The sequence below is a fragment of the Salminus brasiliensis genome, chromosome 7 (assembly GCF_030463535.1).
Source record: "Salminus brasiliensis chromosome 7, fSalBra1.hap2, whole genome shotgun sequence".
Taxonomy (NCBI): Eukaryota; Metazoa; Chordata; class Actinopteri; order Characiformes; family Bryconidae; genus Salminus; species Salminus brasiliensis.
This window is the reverse complement of record NC_132884.1, coordinates 24,793,145-24,815,254: the sequence shown is the minus strand read 5'-3', so window position 1 is coordinate 24,815,254 and position 22,110 is coordinate 24,793,145. Positions and strand designations below refer to the sequence as shown.

General features: G+C 37.0%; 2 protein-coding genes across 2 annotated transcripts in view; one reads left to right on the top strand and one right to left on the bottom strand.

Moving 5' to 3' along the window:
- adcyap1r1b (adenylate cyclase activating polypeptide 1b (pituitary) receptor type I) overlaps positions 1 to 13,847 on the top strand; it is a 37,376-nt gene extending 23,529 nt beyond the window's left edge. The window contains exons 4-14 of the mRNA XM_072684302.1: positions 2,418 to 2,528; positions 4,479 to 4,582; positions 5,943 to 6,040; positions 6,430 to 6,562; positions 6,969 to 7,122; positions 7,572 to 7,632; positions 7,772 to 7,841; positions 7,943 to 8,034; positions 8,122 to 8,251; positions 8,542 to 8,583; positions 9,077 to 13,847. Coding sequence (XP_072540403.1) covers positions 2,418 to 2,528; positions 4,479 to 4,582; positions 5,943 to 6,040; positions 6,430 to 6,562; positions 6,969 to 7,122; positions 7,572 to 7,632; positions 7,772 to 7,841; positions 7,943 to 8,034; positions 8,122 to 8,251; positions 8,542 to 8,583; positions 9,077 to 9,265 — 1,184 coding nt within the window. The 3' untranslated portion in view covers positions 9,266 to 13,847. The remainder of the gene's footprint in view (positions 1 to 2,417; positions 2,529 to 4,478; positions 4,583 to 5,942; positions 6,041 to 6,429; positions 6,563 to 6,968; positions 7,123 to 7,571; positions 7,633 to 7,771; positions 7,842 to 7,942; positions 8,035 to 8,121; positions 8,252 to 8,541; positions 8,584 to 9,076) is intronic.
- Positions 13,848 to 14,137: 290 nt separating this feature from the next.
- The window catches only part of ghrhrb (growth hormone releasing hormone receptor b), a 52,361-nt gene continuing 44,388 nt past the window's right edge, over positions 14,138 to 22,110 (bottom strand). The window contains exons 7-13 of the mRNA XM_072684301.1: positions 21,936 to 22,089; positions 21,103 to 21,163; positions 20,770 to 20,839; positions 20,194 to 20,285; positions 19,842 to 19,971; positions 17,617 to 17,658; positions 14,138 to 17,521 (exon numbers count right to left, since the gene is read on the bottom strand). Coding sequence (XP_072540402.1) covers positions 17,339 to 17,521; positions 17,617 to 17,658; positions 19,842 to 19,971; positions 20,194 to 20,285; positions 20,770 to 20,839; positions 21,103 to 21,163; positions 21,936 to 22,089 — 732 coding nt within the window. The 3' untranslated portion in view covers positions 14,138 to 17,338. The remainder of the gene's footprint in view (positions 17,522 to 17,616; positions 17,659 to 19,841; positions 19,972 to 20,193; positions 20,286 to 20,769; positions 20,840 to 21,102; positions 21,164 to 21,935; positions 22,090 to 22,110) is intronic.

Genomic DNA, 22,110 nt, shown 5'->3' with positions numbered 1-22,110 from the left:
TCCTAATTTTTTTTAACCCCCCCCATGGTTTGAGACATATGTGAAGGCAGATTAATAGCCAAAGTTTAACCATAACAGTGTGGAGTACAGTTTTACTGTCGCTGTTACATTATACAGTAATAATTCCCCCAGATGCAGAGCTGCAGTAAAAACACACAGACTGAACAGCTGTCCATCACGTGAACGGAGCGTGTGGATAAAACCGGTACTGTATGTAAACATTGTGCCACGAGAGACAGAAGGCAACACATTAAGCACTGCCACACATCTGCAGATCACTCTGGTGTGTGAGTGGAGAGCAGAGTTCCATTAGTGTGAGGCATAGGGATCTCATATAGACACTGGCTGAGTGTAAAAAGGAGACAATTTCAACTAAGTCAACCTCAGAATTATAAAATTTACAATTAACTTTTAATGTGGAACATATGAATTAAACAAATGGAGCAAGAGAAAGACAATCGCTCCACTCAACCGCTACAACTAAAATAAAAGTCATTAATATAAACCAAGCAGTAACACACAACCCTTTCAAACTGAAAGCTAAAATTACTGTGGGTTTTGTGATCTGTTACAACATTAATTTAATATGAACAAAGACACATCTCTATGTGCTTTTTTCATGATTAATGTGTTGTACTTTAATAAGTACTTGAGTAAATGATCACACAATCAAGTTGGAGACACTGTTTACCGTAAGTGTTGTAATATGCATACAAATATTTGTTATATATAAACGGTTGCAAGACAATATGTTCTGTGAACTGAACACATTTCAACTTTATACAAAAAAAAGAATATTTGATATTACAGACATTGGAGCGATATATAAGAATATGACTTGTTTGTGCAAATTATACATTTCAGTTGTTGATTTTTGAAAAAAAAATGCAAAATAAATGTTCACATTTTTGTTTTTTACTCCTGTAATGAAAATGATTTGTATCACAGCCCTGTTGGCCATTTGTAGAAACAGAGAAGTTGCTTAACTGACAGACAGAAAGAGAGTGCCTGACAGTTTTCTGACATGGTATGATGTGATCTCCAATCTGAAAAGCAGTTATGACAGCTCTTGATTGATATGTCAGTTATGTGGTCTAGGGCAAAGGAAGTTTGTTAGAGGCCTGTTAGAATGAGTGTGCTAGAATGGGTAGTTCTGCAAGCTTACATCATGTAAAGCATTACATTCATATATTTGACTAATAAAGAAAATAGCATTTTCCTTCCCTCGCATGATGCCATAGGAAGCAGTCTGTGAGCTGAATGCTGTGGATGTGTTGGTCTGTTGTAAAGATGGTGCAGTTTTAAGTGGGAGATATATGGAGGATAAACTTACTGATAATGTAAGATGTTTTAAAGGCACAGATGTCAGTGAGGTGAATTGCTGTGAAATGTTGCTTCCTGTTGGACACCAGTAGTCTGGATAATACTATATGCATATTATCCAGATATATGCATGTAACTGGAGATTTAAGATTAAGGTTATATCCTCATATATAAGATCAGCTTAACCAAACCAGCATGTCCAGTGTCATTTGGTGACAGTCCTAACATTTACATCAACAACATTTATATCAATGACAGGATTATGACAGTTAGGGGCACATACATTCGTACATTTGGAAAAAAAGTAATAAAAAAATAGGATATGGTGCCTTTAAAAGCTACAGCTTCATATAATTGTATGCCTTTCTGTTTTTCTTTGTATTTTACCATTCCCCCACTGTTTTTTGTCTCTCCCCTTTCTCTCTCTCTCTCTCTTGTTCTCTCTCTCTCTCTTTTATGTTAAACTTATAGAATTCAATTTTTTCCCCATTATTAGTGAAGAATCTAAGAGGGATTCAGTGATGAAAAAGCAGGCTATAATCTTCTGCTCACATATAAAGCGAATAAGTAAATCCTTATGTGACTGTTTGGCTAAGCTGAGAGAGAGAGTTGATGAAATGATCCAGCATTTCATCAATGACACTTCAAGGTCTTTTTTTTACTGCATATAAAAATAAAAGACTGATCCTGTTGTCATGTGCTCTGTCAGACAGCCTAAATATGTTTCAAATACAGAACATGAACTAATTATAAAGCCCTTTTTCAAAGATACAGTGCCAGATGGAGAACTATTTCTGTAGCATGTCAGTTACGCACGTTTCCACTGTACAGTAAAGAACGTCTGTCAAGCCACACCACTAAATATAACTCAAACTGGGTTATTCAACTCTCAGGTGCCATAAATACCCCAATATAAACTGGTCCAGAAAGTGTGTCTGCGCAGCTATGGAGCACTATCGTGTCTGACAGTGACGATTTTTCCCCTCTCATAAAGCTTTTGAATTCCTGTGTTCAGTGTGTGGTTCAGCATTTTAGGAGCTACATTTGAGTTTAGGTTTAGAAGTAATGCTGTATTTTTTGTTTGTCTGCTGCAGTGTGTCGCTGGATGTGGGATAACCTAACATGCTGGCAGCCAGCGCGATTAGGTGATGTGATGTGGATGCCCTGCCCCGAACTGTTTGAGGTCATGAGTGAAGAATATGATGGTGAGAAACAACTACCAATCATTGTCTATTGTAAAGACCCTAAGACTGAATATGACTGGAATGAAATCAGCACTGCAGAGCCATCAGGGTTCCATGAAAATATAGCCACTGTATTATGTTATTGTATTTTACAAAATCTCTATATACAGTGGGGAGAACAAGTATTTGATACACTGCTGATTTTTCAGGTTTTCCCACTTGCAAAGCATGTAGAAGACTGTAATTTTTATCATAGGTACTCTTCAACTGTGAGTGATGGAATCTAAAACAAAAATCCAGAAAAATACATTGTATGATTTTTAAATAATTAATTTCCATTTTATTGTGGGAAATAAGTATTTGATACACCAGAAAAAGAAACTTAATATTTGGTACAGAAACCTTTGTTTGCAATTACAGAGATGAGACGTTTCCTGTAGTTCTTGACAAGGTTTGCACACACTGCAGCAGGGATTTTGGCCCACTCCTCCATACAGATCTCCTCCAGAGCCTTCAGGTTTCGTGGCTGTCGCTGGGCCACACGGACTTTAAGCTCCCTCCAAAGATTTTCTATTGGATTCAGGTCTGGAGACTGGCTAGGCCACTCCAGGACCTTAAGATGTTTCCTACGGAGCCACTCTTTAGTTGCCCTGGCTGTGTGTTTTGGGTCGTTATCATGCTGGAAGACCCAGCCACGACCCATCTTCAGTGCTCTTACTGAGGGAAGGAGGTTGTTGGCCAAAATCTCACGATACATGGCCCCATCCATCCTTCCCACAATACGGTGCAGTCGTCCTGTCCCCTTTGCAGAAAAGCATCCCCAAAGAATGATGTTTCCACCGCCATGCTTCACGGTTGGGATGGTGTTCTTGGGGTTGTACTCATCATTCTTCTTCCTCCAAACATGACGAGTGGAGTTTAAACCAAAAAGTTCTATTTTTGTCTCATCAGACCACATGACCTTCTCCCATTCCTCCTCTGGATCATTCAGACGGGCTTTGACATGCGTTGGCTTGAGGAAGGGCACCTTGCGTGCACTGCAGGATTTTAATCCTTGACGGCGTAGAGTGTTACTGATTGTTTTCTTTGAGACTGTGGTCCCAGCTCTATTCAGGTCATTGACCAGGTCCTGCCATGTAATTCTGGGCTCATTCCTCACCTTCCTCAAGATCATTGATGCTCCACGAGGTGAGATCTTGCATGGCGCCCCAGACCGAGGGAGATTATCCGTTATTTTGCATTTCTTCCATTTTCTAATAATTGCACCAACAGTTGTTGCCTTCTCACCAAGCTGCTTGCCTATTGTCCTGTAGCCCATCCCAGCCTTGTGCAGGTCTACAATTTTATCCCTGATGTCCTTACAAAGCTCTCTGGTCTTGGGCATTGTGGAGATGCTGGAGTCTGACTGATTGAGTGTGTGGACAGGTGTCTTTTATACAGGTAACGAGTTCAAACAGGTGCAGTTAATACAGGTAATGAGTGGAGAACAGGAGGGCTTCGTAAAGAAGAAGTAACATGTCTGTGAGAGCCAAAATTCTTACTGGTTGATAGATGATCAAATACTTATTTCCCACAATAAAATGGAAATTAATTATTTAAAAATCATACAATGTATTTTTCTGTATTTTTGTTTTAGATTCCATCACTCACAGTTGAAGAGTACCTATGATAAAAATTACAGTCTTCTACATGCTTTGCAAGTGGGAAAACCTGAAAAATCAGCAGTGTATCAAATACTTGTTCTCCCCACTGTATAGCAATTTTCTCTCAGTGGAATTGTAAAAATTGTATTCTAAGCATTTCTATTGGTACATTCGTCTGCTTTATTGGCTTATCTATAACTAGCCTCTGGTTAAACATGCATAAAGATTGTTAAACCAGCCTCTGGTGTCTTTGATTTAGTGGAAGCTGTAGCTTGTTCAGACTAGCTTTGTCAGACAAAAGTAGTCACTGTCCAAATGCATTTTTCAGAGTTTGGAAAGGTGAGTCGGAACTGCACTGAGGATGGCTGGACAGAGATGTTCCCCCACTATGTGGATGTTTGTCCTTTTGATGATAATCGGACCAGTCCGATGGTAAGAATTATAAGTAACTTACCTAACTCTGTACTTTAGTATTGTAGTCATGATCAGTCTGAATCCAGATATAAACAGTATATATGTATATATGTAAGGTATTACAAATTAATAAATTAATAAGATGCTAGGTAGAGATGCTTTAAGTGGAGATCCTTGAGAGTGGAGATCCTTGAGAGTGGAGTGCTTGAGATTGAATAAAAATAATATAAAGACCAAGACAGGAGACCTTCACTTCATGTCATGTTCCTCTGTAATAAAATAACTTTAATTCCAAAGCAAATAAATATTTAAGGCCTATTGCTTATCAGAGCAATAACCTTTGTCTGAACTCGGAATGCTTTGAAGCTTAATAAAAATAGAGGGTGGACAAAATAATGTCCAGCACTATTTGGAATATATTTAGTGTTAAGAAACATGCTGTCTGTTGACCAGCTGCTAACGCCGCTTGGAATGTTGTTGTACACATTTGGGAGAATTTATAGTTGAGGCTCGACTGTTCTTCTGGGAAAGCCGTTGAAAGCAGGGAGTGGAGGTTTAAATGTTTCCTGTGGTTTACTCCAATGCACTTCAGTAGAAAACTCATGAGGATGGGAATGTTCTTCAAACAGAAATGATTTTGAAAAAAAAAGCTAAAAAGATCCTAACATCTATGTGGTCAAATGTAATGTAATGGTGAATGTAAGGAGTAAATATATGTAAAGAATATGTTATATAAGTCAGTTAATATATAATGTAAGGTCAAATGTAAAATGTAAATGGTCTTACTCTGTTCCAGTGTCTCTACTTGTGTGTGTTTGTTATCCTCATTGTTTATTGTACATTAGTATCTATTATCTATATATTGTGTGTATACTGTTGAATATAGGGTTGTCCTGATTGGTTTCAGTGGATTGGGATCGGGGCTGATCCAGGCAAATTGGAATGGATTCTTTGTGTTTTCCGCTGTGCCACTGCGTTAGAGGCACCATAAATAGGTTTTGTTCACACAATGCAGCAAGGAAAATTTTGTTTTGTCTTACAAATTATTTGCAAATTTGTTTCAGTTATAAAATCTGACTTGACACATCAATTTAATTCTGTGTTAATTCCTTATATGGCCACAGGCCACTGGTAGGTCCAGTCTTCCATTTCCCAGTGTAATGTTAGAAGAATTTAGCTAGTTTACATAGTTTTCAGTGTAATTACTGAGAAATATGACTTAGTTTAAAAAAAAAAAAAGAGGGGTTCATTTCCCAGGTCATTAAATGCCTATTTATAAAACTGATTATTATTAATACATATTATTTATTTATTTATTTATCTATAGCTTTGTATATTGTTATGCATTTAAATAATGTTGGCATGCTCTCTTTTGCAGGGCAAATATTATGTTTCTGTGAAGGCTCTGTACACAGTGGGCTACAGCACTTCTCTGGTGTCTCTCACCACCGCCATGGTCATCCTTTGCTGGTTCAGGTGAGGGAAGAATTAAGTGTGTCCTGAGGGGACAGACGCCTTAACTTGAAACAACAGATGAAAACAGTAGAATCCTTACAACATCCTGCCTTCATGAACTAAAAGACAATGCTCTTATCTAAATGTGCATATGTTAATGTAGAGCATTTGTATTTTAAAATTAATCAGAAATATTCACTCCAAGTAACAGAAAAGTAGCAATGAGTACCAATATCTCATGTTACAAGCACATTGACTGAATTGCAATGTGATATTGTTAGATCACAGTTTCTGTCAAACAACTGATGAAGTGTTATGTAAGTGATTGTACTGGGTTGGTTTATTTAAACAGTTTATGGTTAAGGTATGGGACTGACTCCCACTCATTACTGTATTTGGTCTCCCCACAGGAAGCTGCACTGCACCAGGAACTTCATCCATATGAATCTGTTTGTGTCTTTTATCCTGAGGGCAATCTCTGTCTTCATCAAAGATGGAATCCTGTACGCAGAGGAGGATAGCAACCACTGCTTTATACACACTGTGAGTGTGGAAACACTCTCTCTCTCTCTCTCTCTCTCTCTCTCTCTCTGTTTCTCTCCATTAAACTGTTTATTGCTTGTTTTTAATGGCGCAATTAAAAACTGAAATGAATGTCTGATTCATTTTGTTACCACAAACAAATTAACACACACACAAATGTAGAATCACAGATTGTACATGACAAATGTACTATATATATATATATATATATATATATATATATATATATAAATATATATGTGGCATGTTTGCACATGTTAAACATATATATTTTCTTTTCACATCGTTTTTTCCTGACAAACATGCCTCAACAAACATGCTGCATTATGCATTTATCGATGGCTGTTATGAACACGTATTACAAGACTGTAAAAGCACTTGGTTGTTTTTGTTTTTGTTGTTGCAGGTGGAGTGTAAGGCGGTGATGGTGTTTTTTCACTACTGTGTTTTATCAAACTATTTCTGGCTCTTCATTGAGGGCCTGTATCTCTTCACTCTGCTGGTGGAGACGTTTTTCCCAGAGAGAAGATACTTCTACTGGTACACCATCATCGGCTGGGGTGAGCAAGAACTAACCAAGTGGGCAGTATGATGTGGATGTGGTGGCATTACCATAGTAAATTACATTACAGTACTTAAAAAAAAACTTAAAAAAAATAATATCATGAATGAATAGCGTTGATTATTACTTACCGGCTGTATGCATCATAAAAAGATTTAGACTATAAACTATACCCAATAAATAATAAGTACATGAAGTTCACAGTAACATCTGTCTAACCAGCTGTTTGATTTGTCTTCTCTCCTTTTAAATTGTTAATGTTTTGCAAATGTTGACTTTTTTTGCAAACCTACATATCTTGTATATTGATACTACCTTGAAATAGTAATGTATGTCTTGCCATATTGCCCACTTTTACCTGACAGCATGATCAAGCCTACAGTACTGTAACTAAACCCAGTGGGTTAGTGTCTAAGTCATTCAGAGCTTTGTATACCTCGTATTCAGGAACCCCAACAGTGTGTGTGACAATCTGGGCTGTTCTTCGGGTCCATTTTGATGACATTGGGTAAGAGAGCAGATAATGATGATGTGGTTGAATTTATGCACATATTAGGTTGTATCGTAGTACATGTATATTAACATAACATAATATCTTTCTGGCTGTGTCTAAATGTTGTATATTTGTCCATAAATGACGTCTCTAGATGTTGGGACATAAATGACAATGCTGCCATCTGGTGGGTGATAAAAGGACCTGTCCTTGCCTCCATCATGGTGGGTTAAAATAAAAATATATTTTTTTAATAATTAATGGAATTTCCAAAAGGAAACAAAAGTACAGATAAACTAACATTATAATCGTTCTATATTTTCAGATCAACTTTGTCCTCTTCATTGGCATCATTATAATCCTTGTCCAGAAGTTGCAGTCTCCTGATATAGGAGGAAATGAGTCCAGCATTTATCTGTAAGCGTTGCATCTTCATTTGACAGTTCATTTGGGTATTTGTGATTAGTAATGACCCCCTATTGCCCAATACTGTGTGGTTTACAGGCGCCTGGCCCGATCCACTCTCCTGCTCATCCCTCTCTTTGGTATCCACTACACTGTGTTTGCCTTCACTCCGGAGGATGTCAGTAAGCGAGAGAGGCTCGTGTTTGAACTTGGTTTGGGCTCTTTCCAGGTATTTAACCTCAACCCGTTTTGTTTACACAGATCTGTGCCATTACGCTAGCTTAGTGATTCAGGAACATTTGCTTAATGGACTGGAGCTTTTTTGGGCCATCTTCCAAAGTGTTCAGCAGGTTGTATAAAATCTGTATAAAAAGGTAAAAATAAAGTTTTAAAATGGTATTTTTTTAAGTAGAAGTAGCATTTCTCCACATGATTGATACAAATGCACTACATCTGGAAATTTCTCACTTTAACAGGAAAAAAATCAAAACAATTATAAGCAATGTTCTGTCTTCTCAGGGGTTTGTGGTCGCCGTGCTTTACTGCTTTCTCAACGGAGAGGTAAGTCATTATGTAAAATCACAGATTATTATCATTTTTTTGGTCGCTGGTGTATTTGCGCACTAGCATAAACAGTTGTCACATGCTGTGAAATTTGTCCATTAAACACAACTCTTTTATTGCACAGTTTCACAGCTATGAAGTTGCATACCTGAGTGCCTGCTCTACACTAAAAAAGAGTTCTGAGTTAACATTTGACTGTTGTTTAGAAAATTGTATTTTTGAGCTAACTGAGGAGCAGAACTAACACATGCGTTAAGTTAACTGAAAAACACCTGTGTGCTTAGTTGACTTAACTTAAAATATTTATAGTGAGATTCACTGATTTATATTATTGCAATATGTTAAATTTCAAAGAAATGGAAAATAGAAATATTGTTTTTGGAAACCACTTGTTATTCTCAGGTCACATTACTATTAGCATTTTGCTAGATTCATACATGCCACATCAATTTATGATGCAACTAATAAAGTAAAACTGCTCTCCCTGAAGGTGCAGTCAGAAATCAAGAGGAAGTGGCGAAGCTGGACAGTGAACCGTTACTTTGCGGTGGACCTGAAGCACAGACACCCGTCCCTGGCCAGCAGTGGTGTCAACGGAGGCACACAGCTGTCCATTCTGAGCAAGAGCAGCTCCCAGATCCGCATGTCCAGCCTGCAGGCCGAGACGCCAGCCACATGAACGTCCAGCAAGCTGAGCAGACGGGTCCTACCCGCAGACACACAAGCAACTTCTTTAGACCTAGTGCAATCATAGTTCACATCAAAGTTTTTTTCCATCCTCGGTTGTATAAGCTCGGATTGTGAGGGGCCAAACCTTGGCTGGACGGCTTTCATCTGACCAGTCTGCACCTGAAGTGCTTTTGAACACAATCAAACCATGATCACATGGACAAGGAGCGTGCAGAAGCTCCACAGTCTCGAAGCACAGAAACACACAAACACACACACACACACACACACACACATCGAAATGGCTCAAATCTCACATGTCTTATTGGATCTGTAGAGCCATGACGATCAAACAGTCATGCTTTGTTGATGCTACATTAAGGGTACACTGTCAAACTGAAAAAAAAGAAAATTTGACATCTCTTCTTTGGCGATGACCCTGAACACAAAAGCTATTAATAATGACCTGCCAGGAGACTGCTGTCCGCAGTGATGATCAATCAAATGTGAACAATCCACTCAGCCATTAGGAATGCTTTTAGCTGACATCGAGGGCTATGAAAAGGAGAAAAGCATTGATGTTTCGTTGTATATACCATCATCACTTCAGTCTTAATCAACCATGCAACTTCAGAAAGAGGGATGTTTCAGCACATAAATGGATCTAGGCCCTTATGTAATACATTGAAGAGTTTAATACAGAGTAGGGGTGAACTAGAAGGACTTCTGGTCAGTATTTTACAATGTGCTAGGAGGAAAGGAGGCTCAAGTGGCTGGCAAGTCTTTGACGTACTATCCTGTACTATTCAGCTTAGAATAATGTGCATGGAACTGAATGAAAGACTCCAGAAAAGTAATGCGGGAGAGCTGTTTTTGACCATATGTCCAGTCAACTTGCTGAAAACCACATCCTGAGTCACTCACATGTGAATATCCATCATGTTGCATTTTAGCAGATGAGAATAAGTATGTAAAAATGCAGAAGCCCAATGCCTGAGAGAGATTTCACACAATATGTGCCATTTACTGGTATGGTGTGACTAAGGCGCTGTGGTTTTAATAGTTTTTAATGCAGAAAGAGGACACGACAATGCAACTGGCACTGCCCAAGAGCTCTGTCTGATAAGCGTTGGAGAAAAGCACCTTAAAGCTTTCTCTTCAGTCTTTAAAGTGAACTTTGACCATCATGTATTGAACTGTGAATGTGTATGATTGGTGAACATGATGCAACCTGTATTGTTCACTGAACAACTGGGGTAAAGCTATGATATCTTATCCTGAGGGTGAAAACAGAACAAAACACAGAGCTCAGATTTGCAAATGACGACCATTACAACAAGTACCTTAAAGTGTAGAGTTGCTTTTTTTGTGAGTGGATGCCTGTTGTGATATTTTTTAGATGACTGTCTAGTTTTTTAATCAGCCGTTAGTACAGAAAATGTCACTAAAGCAAACAACAAGCAAAACACCTCTTAACTCTGTTACGAGTTTAATTCAGTATTGTTGACTGCATGAACTTTGATTTTCAGTTGGTTCTTTTATTCAGTTCTACAAAGTCACCACATTGTAGTCATGTTTGTAGATCATTGGAAGGTTTACAGCTCTAACAAAGCATTTTATAGTGAGTTTTCTCTTATATTGAATAAGATGATGTGGAATCTTTTGAAATGTTGTGTTCTTCATGTTCATATAAGTGAACTGAGTACATTTTGGAAGTGCCATCTACATATATATATATAATTTCTACATTTTGCTTTTGGTCATTTTTGGTTTGCCTGATACTTTTGTAATCTGAGTCATTTCCATAGTTATACCCAAACATAAAGCATTTATTGACAAATTCCCTGTAACACAGGGCACTTTTAGTACTCCAAAGATTGATATTTGGATATTTTACTTAATAAAACTGCTATAGCTGATTTGGGATGGGGACGAGGATGATTTGCAACTGATGTCATTTCAAATGTCCTCTAACGGGGATCCTCAAAAAGATTCTTTTGTCTTTAAAGTGCCTTTTTGCACAAAAGAAAGATAATATAGGCAGAAAAACATTAAACTGCAAATGCATGAACGGTAACTGTATTGTGGAAGTGCTTTTACTGTACTTCACTATGTCAATGTTTTAAAACCAAGAGGCCTTCAGAGGATTATTGATCATTTTGTTTCCTAGCCTTCAATTAGACTTATAACCTCTTCAGATATTTCCTTTGGAAATGTATAAAATTTAATTTTTTTAATTGATTGTAGATGTATTTAATATGAATTTATCCAAATTAGATGGCTACAGTAATACAGTATGATTCAACACCTTCATCCTATAAAAGTAAACATTAAAAAAAACCTCACCCATATTAATTTCTTCTTTTGTATGGCTGTTAACCTTAAACCTATTTAATAGGAACAGGGGATTCAGTTAATCATTATTATCATCATCAAGTGTCAGTCATATCCTTGTTTTACAAACAAACTGCAAAATTAAAGAAAAGTAAAACAACAGTAATAGAAGATGAAACAATAAAGATTATATGTTTGTATTTTATTACTATTTATTTCTGTAAATTAATAATATACTAGTATTGTTCTAGACTATTTCTTGATGTTGCATCTTATTAATTTTACATTTTAATACATTTTAAGTCAGCAGTACAAAACTGTCGTAGCCTACATGTGTTTAAAATCGGCAAATGTCAAGCTTATGTACTGAAGGCCTATCAAGTAGACTGTGTTTCACATTGCTGGTATTTAACGTGATCCAAAACTAGCCACATTATCTGTGGAAAATATTCTAATCTTGGGCTATAAGTCTGATTTCACTTATTAAGTAGTTTATAGCAATAGTGAAGACTGGTGTTCTGCAGGATTGGAACAGGTTCCTGTAGCTTTTCCTATTTTTCTGTGGCCTTAAACAGGTTAAATTCCCTTGTGTTACACCAAACTCAGTTTGCATCTCACCTGTACATACAGCAATTGATCTTTATTAGCCAGCAGTCCTTTTGATTTGTAATTCGGCATAATACAAAACGATTTGGCTTCAAACCTTAAACTGTTCTACATTGAGCAGAATAGGGTGCCCTGTTGCCAGGCTGTTTTTAATGAAAATCCCACTAGCTAGCACTCTAAAGTTCCGTACCACATGTAACTGTCTCCTCTTGATGTTAATGTCAAATAACAGTATTGTTTAATTGAAACATAGCAAGAACTTATTGTTCTAGAAATCTAGTAGTTATAGTATAAATGTTAACCAGAAGTGTACTGTTGTGGCCCATTACATGGTTATGAATTGTGCAATACTAAGTATTACACTGCAGCAGTATCTACTATTTGTTGGACGTGGGTAGTTATTTGAATCTTTTCTGTGCTAAAAGATCTTCTTGGTGGTAGTGTTGTAAAAAGTGTAAAGCCTCCAGTAGTGCTGCCTATAATCTTCTTAAATCTGATGCATGCGTGTTCTGTGGTTTGGTGGTTTCCTCTGCAAACTGAACATGTAATTAACTATATTGATGTTTTAAAACACAGGCCAGCTGAAAATCAAACATGGACAAAACAGTTGAACCTCATTGCAGCTAGCGTTTCTTAAACAATACTCTTAAAAATAAAGGTTCTTGGCTCAGATGTACAGCCTTTCAGTTGGAAAAGACCTTTTACAATATGTTGTTCTCAAAACTTTGGAAATGTTCTTCACACTTCTTCGCACATTTCATTTACAAAAACGGTTCTTGTAGATACCATTGATTGAAAGGTTCTTTATGGAACCACAAGTGGTTCTTCTCCAAAGAACCTTTTGGCACCTTTATTTTTAAGAGTGTAGCCAGGTGCATTGTACTGCACCCAAAGGCATCAGCTTCAACTCTCCAGACAGCGACTTACCTTTGATGTTAAATTGTAAAAACCTCCACAGTCGCTTTTCACACTGCAGCAGCCCATGGCTCATGTCTGCACCCACCACTGCAGAATGCACATACTGCCTTGCCGGAATGTTCATTAATCATTCAGTAAGTACCAAGCACAGGGCTATACATGTATTACTGAGATCAACTCATATGTATCATATGAAGTCATTTGAAAATCTATTTTCATTTCTCACAGTACCTCAGTGAAGGCACATGCAAGTCACATTAAAACAGACAGCATGTTTGAAACATCTCTGGTTGACAGTGGAAACCCCCAGAAGTGTCAATTACCAAAACAGTGCCACATCAGTGAAACTTGCATAATGTCTTGATTTTTTTCTTTTCTGTTTTAATTACCTTTCAGACCGCAATCATAACAAGAGATGCTTTGTGTGTGCTCATGAACATCTGCTTACCTACTTACCTTACTTTTGGACTCTTGAGCTTGAATAAGCTAGACAGCAATCCTGGAGACAAGCAATGACTGGACATTTTTTTCTGAATGTAACCATTTGAGGAAAATCCACAGCTAATCTTCTTCTTGCTGCTCTTGTGGACATAAATGATCACTTGCTTTCCCCTTATTTTTTTTTCTCTAATCACTTCTGCTGTAAATGTCTTTTTGTTTTGTTGTATGTTAGACTTTTTTGTATATTACAAAGTATTACCTTTAAATTGCATTAAATGTCTCTGAAACTGAAACATGGTTCTAAGACATTGTTTTGATATGAAGAAAAGGCCATTTAGAATCAAATGAACAGAAACAGAATAGTATGATACACATCAAAGTGAAATTCTGTGAATGTGTGTGTGAAATGTATGTGTGATCTACAAATGCCTAGATCCATAATTCTCCCTTGCAAAATAGCATCATTCATCAACAATAGCAGTAACACAGTACAGAACAAGTAGGTCACTACACTGTGTGCTGTAAGAAGAGGTTAAAGACACATGAAAAAACACAAAACAAGCATTTGGCACCTGTCCCTCTTTATAGTATTCTACAGGAGTACATCTGTAGTGACAAATGCACAGTGACATACACATTACTGCCACACTCTCAGGAAAAAAGATAGCAAACTGGTACTCATCAGTACCTTTAGTAACAAAACTGGGAAGAAAACTGAACTGCATTCAACTGCATGTTTTAGTTACATTACCTGCCTGTTTTGACTCCAGGCTTTTATTTTATTTGGGTATTTCAAAAATAAAGTTAGGAAAAGATATAGATATGAACCTTTTCCTCTAGAAAAGTAAATGTAGTGAAGGTACACAGCTGGACCTTAAGGACTTCTAGGGTGCATTGTTTAAACACTCATTGTAAAAAGTGCTACAAAGTGTTCTTTGAATAATGTCAAGAGATGTACGTGTGGAAAAACCTTTTAAATGTTTAAAGAAGCTAATATGAAGGTTTAGCAATTCAAAGGTTGTTTACACTCATGTCTTGGCAGATAAATTAAATCTAAATCAGTTGAATTACAATAGTTAATAAATTGAGAAATGAAGGAATAAAAATGTCCAATTATTAACTTAATGTAATCGATATCTTGTTGGAATAACTAAATGAATTTGCTTCACATAAAACATTTCATTGGCAACTTACATTTTTCACTTGGTCCTAAATTCTAGGGTTGTCAGCAGAATATACAATATACATTTCACAGAACTGCATGTTTGTAAGTTGGTGTAACTTGCTTTTTCGTTTCTTTTTTTAAAGTTAAAAGATTTTAGCATGGGATAAGTTGTTGGCACAATGTTTGTTGCTTAAAATATTTAGAATGTAAAACTTATATTTGAATTTTTGATGCATATGGGAGCCTGTAATTTTTTTTTTACTTGTCGTCAAATCCCAAACTCTAGTGCAGTAAGTTGCCTTAAAATTAAGAGTTGTCTTTTCTTGCATGAAACCTTTTTTCCTGACAGTACATGTCCTTTCCACATTCGAGGAGAGAAAAATAACATGAAACAATTGGTTATGCTTGACATTTAAGGCAGGTTGGTGAATACAGCAAAAGTCTTAAGCTCAACATCAAGACTAAAGGCTGTCCTCTAAAAGGAATTCTTAATTATATCATATAAATTTGTTATTATATTTATAAGCAAAGCATACAGAACAAATGATATAGCTAAACGTGTATATGAATATATATAAACATTTGCAGATGGTTGATCATCTTTTAACTGTCCTCGACTAGTTTTGTTCAGTTAATGAATCAGTTCATCATTGTAAGCTAAACCGAGGCACAGAAAGAGTATCTGAGTGACTTACGTGTTCAATGAAAACAAATAGACAAGATAAAACAAGAATATTTGATATCACATGAGCACTCAGAAGTCATATATACATACATATCTTGGCTAGGTTCACTTCTCATATGTGTCAATAAGATTAAATTATTTTTTTGTACATGTCATGGAAAAAAATTTCTTGATCTCTACCATAAACCACATAAATATTAGTATTTAATAGCCACATTCATAAACTAGCACTTCTAACCAAACCACTAGCAATTCAACCACAACTCACACATAATAAAAAATAGACATATAGACACAGCAACAATCCATACTAATAATTACAACGTCATAATCTTATTTACAAATGCATTTACCAATAATAGAAGACTCTGAAAGCAAACAGCTTCATTCTATTAAACAAAAATCTTTACAGTCTAGTGCTCCAGATGCGTACACTGCAAAGCGTTCTTGAGTAAGACATTACCAGAGCAGAATTATTTATTCTAAACTGACATGAAAATGTTAAATGCTATTTTCATTGAAATATTTAAATATTCTTGAATTTACTCAAAAGATGCATTGAAGTATTTTGTTCTTGGAATGTTGGAAATGTAATGTTGGAAATGAAGTAAATTACGTCATATTCAACTAAACTACTGAATGATCAAATGACTGAAAACTGCTTGGGAATAGCCTTACCCAAGAAGAGAAAACTTTGGATGCCCTGTAGTGCTCCCCCACTCCAGTATGTGTGTGCACACAGGGCCAGTGCACTGTGCAATATGCTGCATTTACTTACAGTTCACATAAGAGTTTGTCCTTTAAGTACTTTAAGTAGCTAGTCATACAAATACAGAAATGATCAATGGCATTTACAGTGATTTAGTCTTTAGTAGTATTTCACACCGAGAGTGCGCTCTTAATAAGGCAATTATGTAAAGTAGGCATGAGACTGTAGCTATAAGCCCATTTCTAAACAAAACACCAGAAAGCTGTTTTTGCTGTATGGTAAAGCAGTTTCGGTTGATGTTAAAAAGTTAAACACTGGATAAAAGTACAGAACAATCCTTTACAGTTCTGACTTTTCTTTCAGGTGAGCTTTTCCAGGTTGTAGTAATAGCACTTGTTCAGTCCACCTATGCTAAGTAAATTAAAGAAGTATAAAAACTCACCAAAATGTGTCCTTTGGTGTATTTCTTTGGACTCTTATGCATTAACCGCCATGAGCTGTTTAGGAAGAAAGCAAGCAATTAATCTAGTTCAATAAGGAATGTTCTGTAATGAAAGCACTCCAAACAGGCCCAGAACACAGGGCATGACAAAAGCAGCTATTTAAATCTTGCTGAATAAAGAAATAAGACACTGGTCTATATAATGTTGGCGAGGAGCAGGTCAGATGAGAATGGAAATGACCAGAAGTCTGAGAGCTGGAGAAATACAGAAGCTATCATCATTAGCTCTTACAACACTGATCTACTGAACTGCTAATCTAAGTAAAGATGTCATTTTAAAGTGGCTTTCAGAACTTTAAAAGTAACATATTTGACAATTTAATTAAAATTACATAAAAAACAAAAATTAAACTGTGGTGCTGAGCAAGTTTGTGCTTTTCTCTCGTGTATACTTAACCTGCTATAGTATGTAAAAATCTCTTAAAATGTGTTGGTAGCCTATTTTTTATACGGTCAATGACTTAAAAGACTTAAACATGGCTGTACAGCATGCCAGATCACTCCTATACAGCAGTGCACACCATGGTAGGATATTGTTGCTCTGTTTAGTTCAACAGTTTTGACAATGTTGTATTAAACCCCTGACTTTAGTATGAATGGTATTAACAACAGTAGGAATACTAACACTACTAGTATTATTGATGGTCTCACTTCACTGTATCAAAACTATTCTCTGAAAGTAAGGGAGGGAAATGATGGACGAGCTGATGTGTCTCTGTGGTATCAGACGGTTGAAACACTGTTTTGCAGTTCACTGGAAGGCTGCTCCTTGGGGCTGGACTTTTCTAGAACAGAAATCTGAGTGACTGTGCTGCTCTCTGTGAACAGTGTCCGCCTCCTCTTACTGTAGCTCAGGTAACCCTGCATCTGCCACTTCCACAGCCTCTTCTTCAGCTCCGCCTGCACCTGAAAACCACAGACGCACACAAACACAAAAAGACGCTTAGAACACTTGTTTACTAATTCAGGTACAGGCAGCAATGAAGTGGTTTGTGGCTCACCTCCCCATTGAGAAAACAGTATAACAGAGCCACAACAAAGCCCTATAAGAAGGAGAAAATAGAGAGAATGAATACAGAAATATTAAGCATACAGAGAGTAGGCTGTTTATCATCATTACACTATTTATTATAGGAAAATGTTTGATGAAAATCTAATTTCCACAACTTTCCCTTTATCCCGCATGATGTCGTTCAGGTTTGGTGTCTGAAGCTCTATTTTTAGTGGACTGGAGTTGTGAGAGTAATTAAGTAAAAGGAAACCTATACTCTTTCAAATAACACCATGCACTGTAAAAACGTAGGTTTTCAGAATTGTCATTCTGAGCTGATTTATCTTTGCAGAATAAGTTCAAATATCATCACACACTTGCCTTAAACTGCCCTGAGCTGTTACGTAATCTCAAACAGACTTTTCTGACATGAGACACAAATGACTAAAATACAGATACAGTTCCACTAGAAAGTTTGTGATTATTAGAAAGTGATTTTTCTGTATTTATCTGTATATTTGACATGACATGTGGCCAGATCTTAATTTCTTAAACTAGATAAAAGAGAAGTAAATTAAACAAATGGCACAAGAACAAGTTTCACATGTGTTTCTAATAAGCAAAAGTTGCTAAAATGAAATATCTGTCAGAGAAAGTGTGGGAACCTCTAAGAGACCATTCCTAGCGGTAACCGAGGTCAGGTGTTTCCGTCAATTATGTGTAAGTTTAGCAATCCCACTGACGCTTCAGTAACATAAACGTAGGTCTTAAATATTAAAACCTATATTCTAAAAGTTTATAGAATTGGGCAATGTCTGTAAGAAAGGGGTGTACATCAGCCTGAGGAACTGAAGCTGGAAAAAGGTACAAAAACATTTCATTTCATTTCAAGAGTTTGGCCTCCCCCTCCACCAATCCACTCTGAGAAAGGTTATATACAAATGGGGGAGAATTCAACTGTTCATTTCCCCAGAAAGGTAGTCCAGCACTATTGTCTCCAAAACCATGGGGTTATAATCAAGTAACCACTAAACAAGAATGGTGTGGTTTGAATAAAAAGTCTTTCATATAAGAACCTCACCACAATCGTAAAGCATGGGAGTGGCAGTGTCATGGTTTGGGGCTACCTTGGGACCAAGGTGGCTTTAAATTTTTAATTGATCTGTGAGTTCTGGATTGTATCAGCAAATTCTACAGAAGAATGGCAGGGTATCTGTTCATGAACAGAAACTCATGCAGCAAAGACAACCACTTTAAGCACAGACGTCTCAGACGTCACAGACAGATCTCTACAAAGTCATGGTTAACATATAGAAATGGAACATTTTGGATAGACATTCATGCTCTTTTTACCCCAAAAACATCACTGAGTTTAAGCCCACCAACATAACTAAGTTAAAGAAGCAATGGGCCAAAATACTGCAACCCGTTGTGCATAACTAATCACCAGTGATGGATATTCTTTTACATATGTAAGTACACTGACAGTTTGTGCTCAGTGCATTTAAGTTGGTCTGGGAGACATTCTGCTGCCAAGTCAAGATGTTACCATGAGCTTCAAAGGGGGTCAAAGGGGTCTAAAGGAGTGCCTTTGAGAGTCGTAAAGATGTCCTCAGACTGAGATGGAATGCTGACACGCAGAATAAACCCCTCTTTACATCTCTAGTCTCCTGACTCTTCTTCTTGGCTCAAGTATCAACAATACAACACCAGTCATCAGAAATGTTTGGTTAAAGTTATTGCTGCAGTTACTGAAAGCAAAGATTTACTTACCATTTTTGACAAAGATGTAAACTATAATGTTCTAGCGTAGTTTGTTTATTGGGTTCTCCTTATATAGTTTAGATATGATTACACTTCAGATTAAATGTATGCAGAATGGTTACAAACTTTCTAGTAGCACTGTATATGGATGAAACCAAAGACGCAAATGTGACAGACATCAAATGTCTTGGCTGAATGACTACATTCAGGGTTAAAGAGAACAACTTTCTTCTGCATATAAACTAATATAGTGATGTCTATCAGACTGCATTATGAAGAAGCTGTAACATCTGAGGAAAATTCTGATCCATAAAATATAAATGCATTTTGTTTGAGTTGTTCCATCTGCATTAAGCAGGGCTTTCCAGATAGTCAGAACAAAATCTTTGGGGGAATCTTTCCTGTCTGGACCTAAATTGTCCACTTTTGATACGTTTATTCGATGGCCACTAGAGGGAAGCATTAGTTAACCTGAAAAGAGCCCAGCCCAAGCTCAATGTAGAGACGGGCGTCCTCCCCAGTGTTCTCTGGCAGGAACGCAAACACCATGTAATGCATTCCAAACAGTGGGATCAAGAACAGAGTCGATTTAGCCAACCTCCTACACAAAAACAGACGCACACACACACACACACACACACACACAATCTTCATCAGCATACGGTCATAAATCCACAATTATCTTGTATAATATAAATATGATCATGAACCACATTTACGATTGCAGCAGATTACAGTGAATTCAACTATATGAGAAGAGAAACATGGTGCTATGGGGTGCACCGGTCAGAGGTGTTCTATATAGGAATCTGTAGGCCCTTACGTAAAGTGGCTGGTGTCATTGCCTCCAACTCCAGGAGACTTCAGCTTCTGCACTAGTATTCTGATCACATTGATGAAGATAATAAAATTGACCTAGAGCAGAGAGATTAAAAATGGAACTCTTTAAAACTTGCCGGATGTACATTTTAATGAAAATTAGGATTTTAGCTTTTCATACATTGCTAAAAAGGTCTGAGTGCTGATTGGAGCTGACATCACAACAAGGAGATAAAGGCTATTAGATAGTGTATTAACACTGTCACACAAACATTGTGACGGTTGATAACATGAGGTGATATTGCAGACTGACAAAAACATGCTTGTTTTAAACTAATGGTTTAATATTTTAAGCGATCCAGTGACATTTAGGGAAAAATGTACACAAGACAAAATCTGTTTTGGGGTTGGAACATTTTTGTTTACTACAGGGGACAAAAGCATGAAAACAATGACATGAAAACTCCTTAGACTCCTTATTAGGAGTTACTTATTCAATTAGGACTACAGAAAGACAGCTTGTTTACAATGTCCCCAAAGTTTAGGCAGGTAGTGTATATATTATATGTATTACACTTACCAGAAGGGATGTTGTAATTGGTCCCTTTATAATCCACCAAATGAAGGCTATATCCGTATCATCCCAGCACCTTCAAAGTTAATTAGATAAATCAACAATTTTGATTCCCTCAACAGAATCACTCACAGTACTGAGTCAGCATTCATTAGCAAATCTCTGCAGACTGTGCACTTCTACACTGCTGACATCACTTTGATAATCACATCAGGCCTTGCAAAATCCCCAGCCCTGGAGATAAACTCTGGGATTTCCTTCACACACACACACACATACACACACAAAACACCTCTCTGCTTAAAGTAGTGAAGCGTTTAGACACTAAACTTGACTTACCCCCTGTTGTCATAGAAATTTCTGGCCAGAACCCAAATGGTCAGTATTGTGGTTGGAAGTCCTACGAGATAACATAAACAGCTGAGCAACAGACAGGGGAAAAAAAGTTTTGGAGCATGGCGAACACCCGACCTTCCATAACTCCACAGTATTACAGTTCAAATGTGAGAGGAGGGGGTTCTTCATAATATTCTTTATTTTAAATGTATGGAACAAATCTAAATAAAACACATTTTGAACATGTAAAATATGATGGCACATCTCTATTATACACAAGTTAGTAAGAACCAATAGTGGTTGTTCAATGGCATCTAAGGCATCTTCTATGGCATTGCTCAAAGGATCTTGTTTTGTAGGTGTAGGTGTGCCATTACTTGACTGGTATAAGCAAAGCTGCAGCCACACTGGCACTCTGTGGATAAGATGGACACCCCCCCATGCTTTCATTTTAACCCTGGTTTTAGATGCTGCCGCTACTTTCACCATGTTACTGAACATAGAGAGTTAATTGTTGGTACTACATTGAAAATAAAATATATTGTTATATGTATATGAAAATATATGCTTACATCTAAATAGAACATATTCCAACATATCTTAGATATATTATTTTCTTTATTTTTTAGTGTTTAGTTTTCCACCTTTAGTATTTAGGAGACTTTGACTTGTTCAAGCTAAGTACAACTTTTGGTAAGGTTGTGGATTCCTTGCACAGTCTTTATGCGCTTTGTATCTTTTTGCCCTCTGAAGGATGCTATGGATGATTAACTCCCCCAGGAGCATCTGTGCAAAAATATCAATGTAAGCAAAAAGCACATCTCTAATGGGCTTACCCCAGCCAATAAGGATGTACCACCAAAAATACTTCTTTTGTGAGACGAACGTGAGAGCCAGCAGAGTCTGAAGGTACATGCCCTCTACCAGAAGCCAGAAGTAGTTAGCCAGGATACTAAACTGAAAAAAGGCCACTGCTGCTTTACATGACGCCTAGAGACAAAGAGCGAGAGA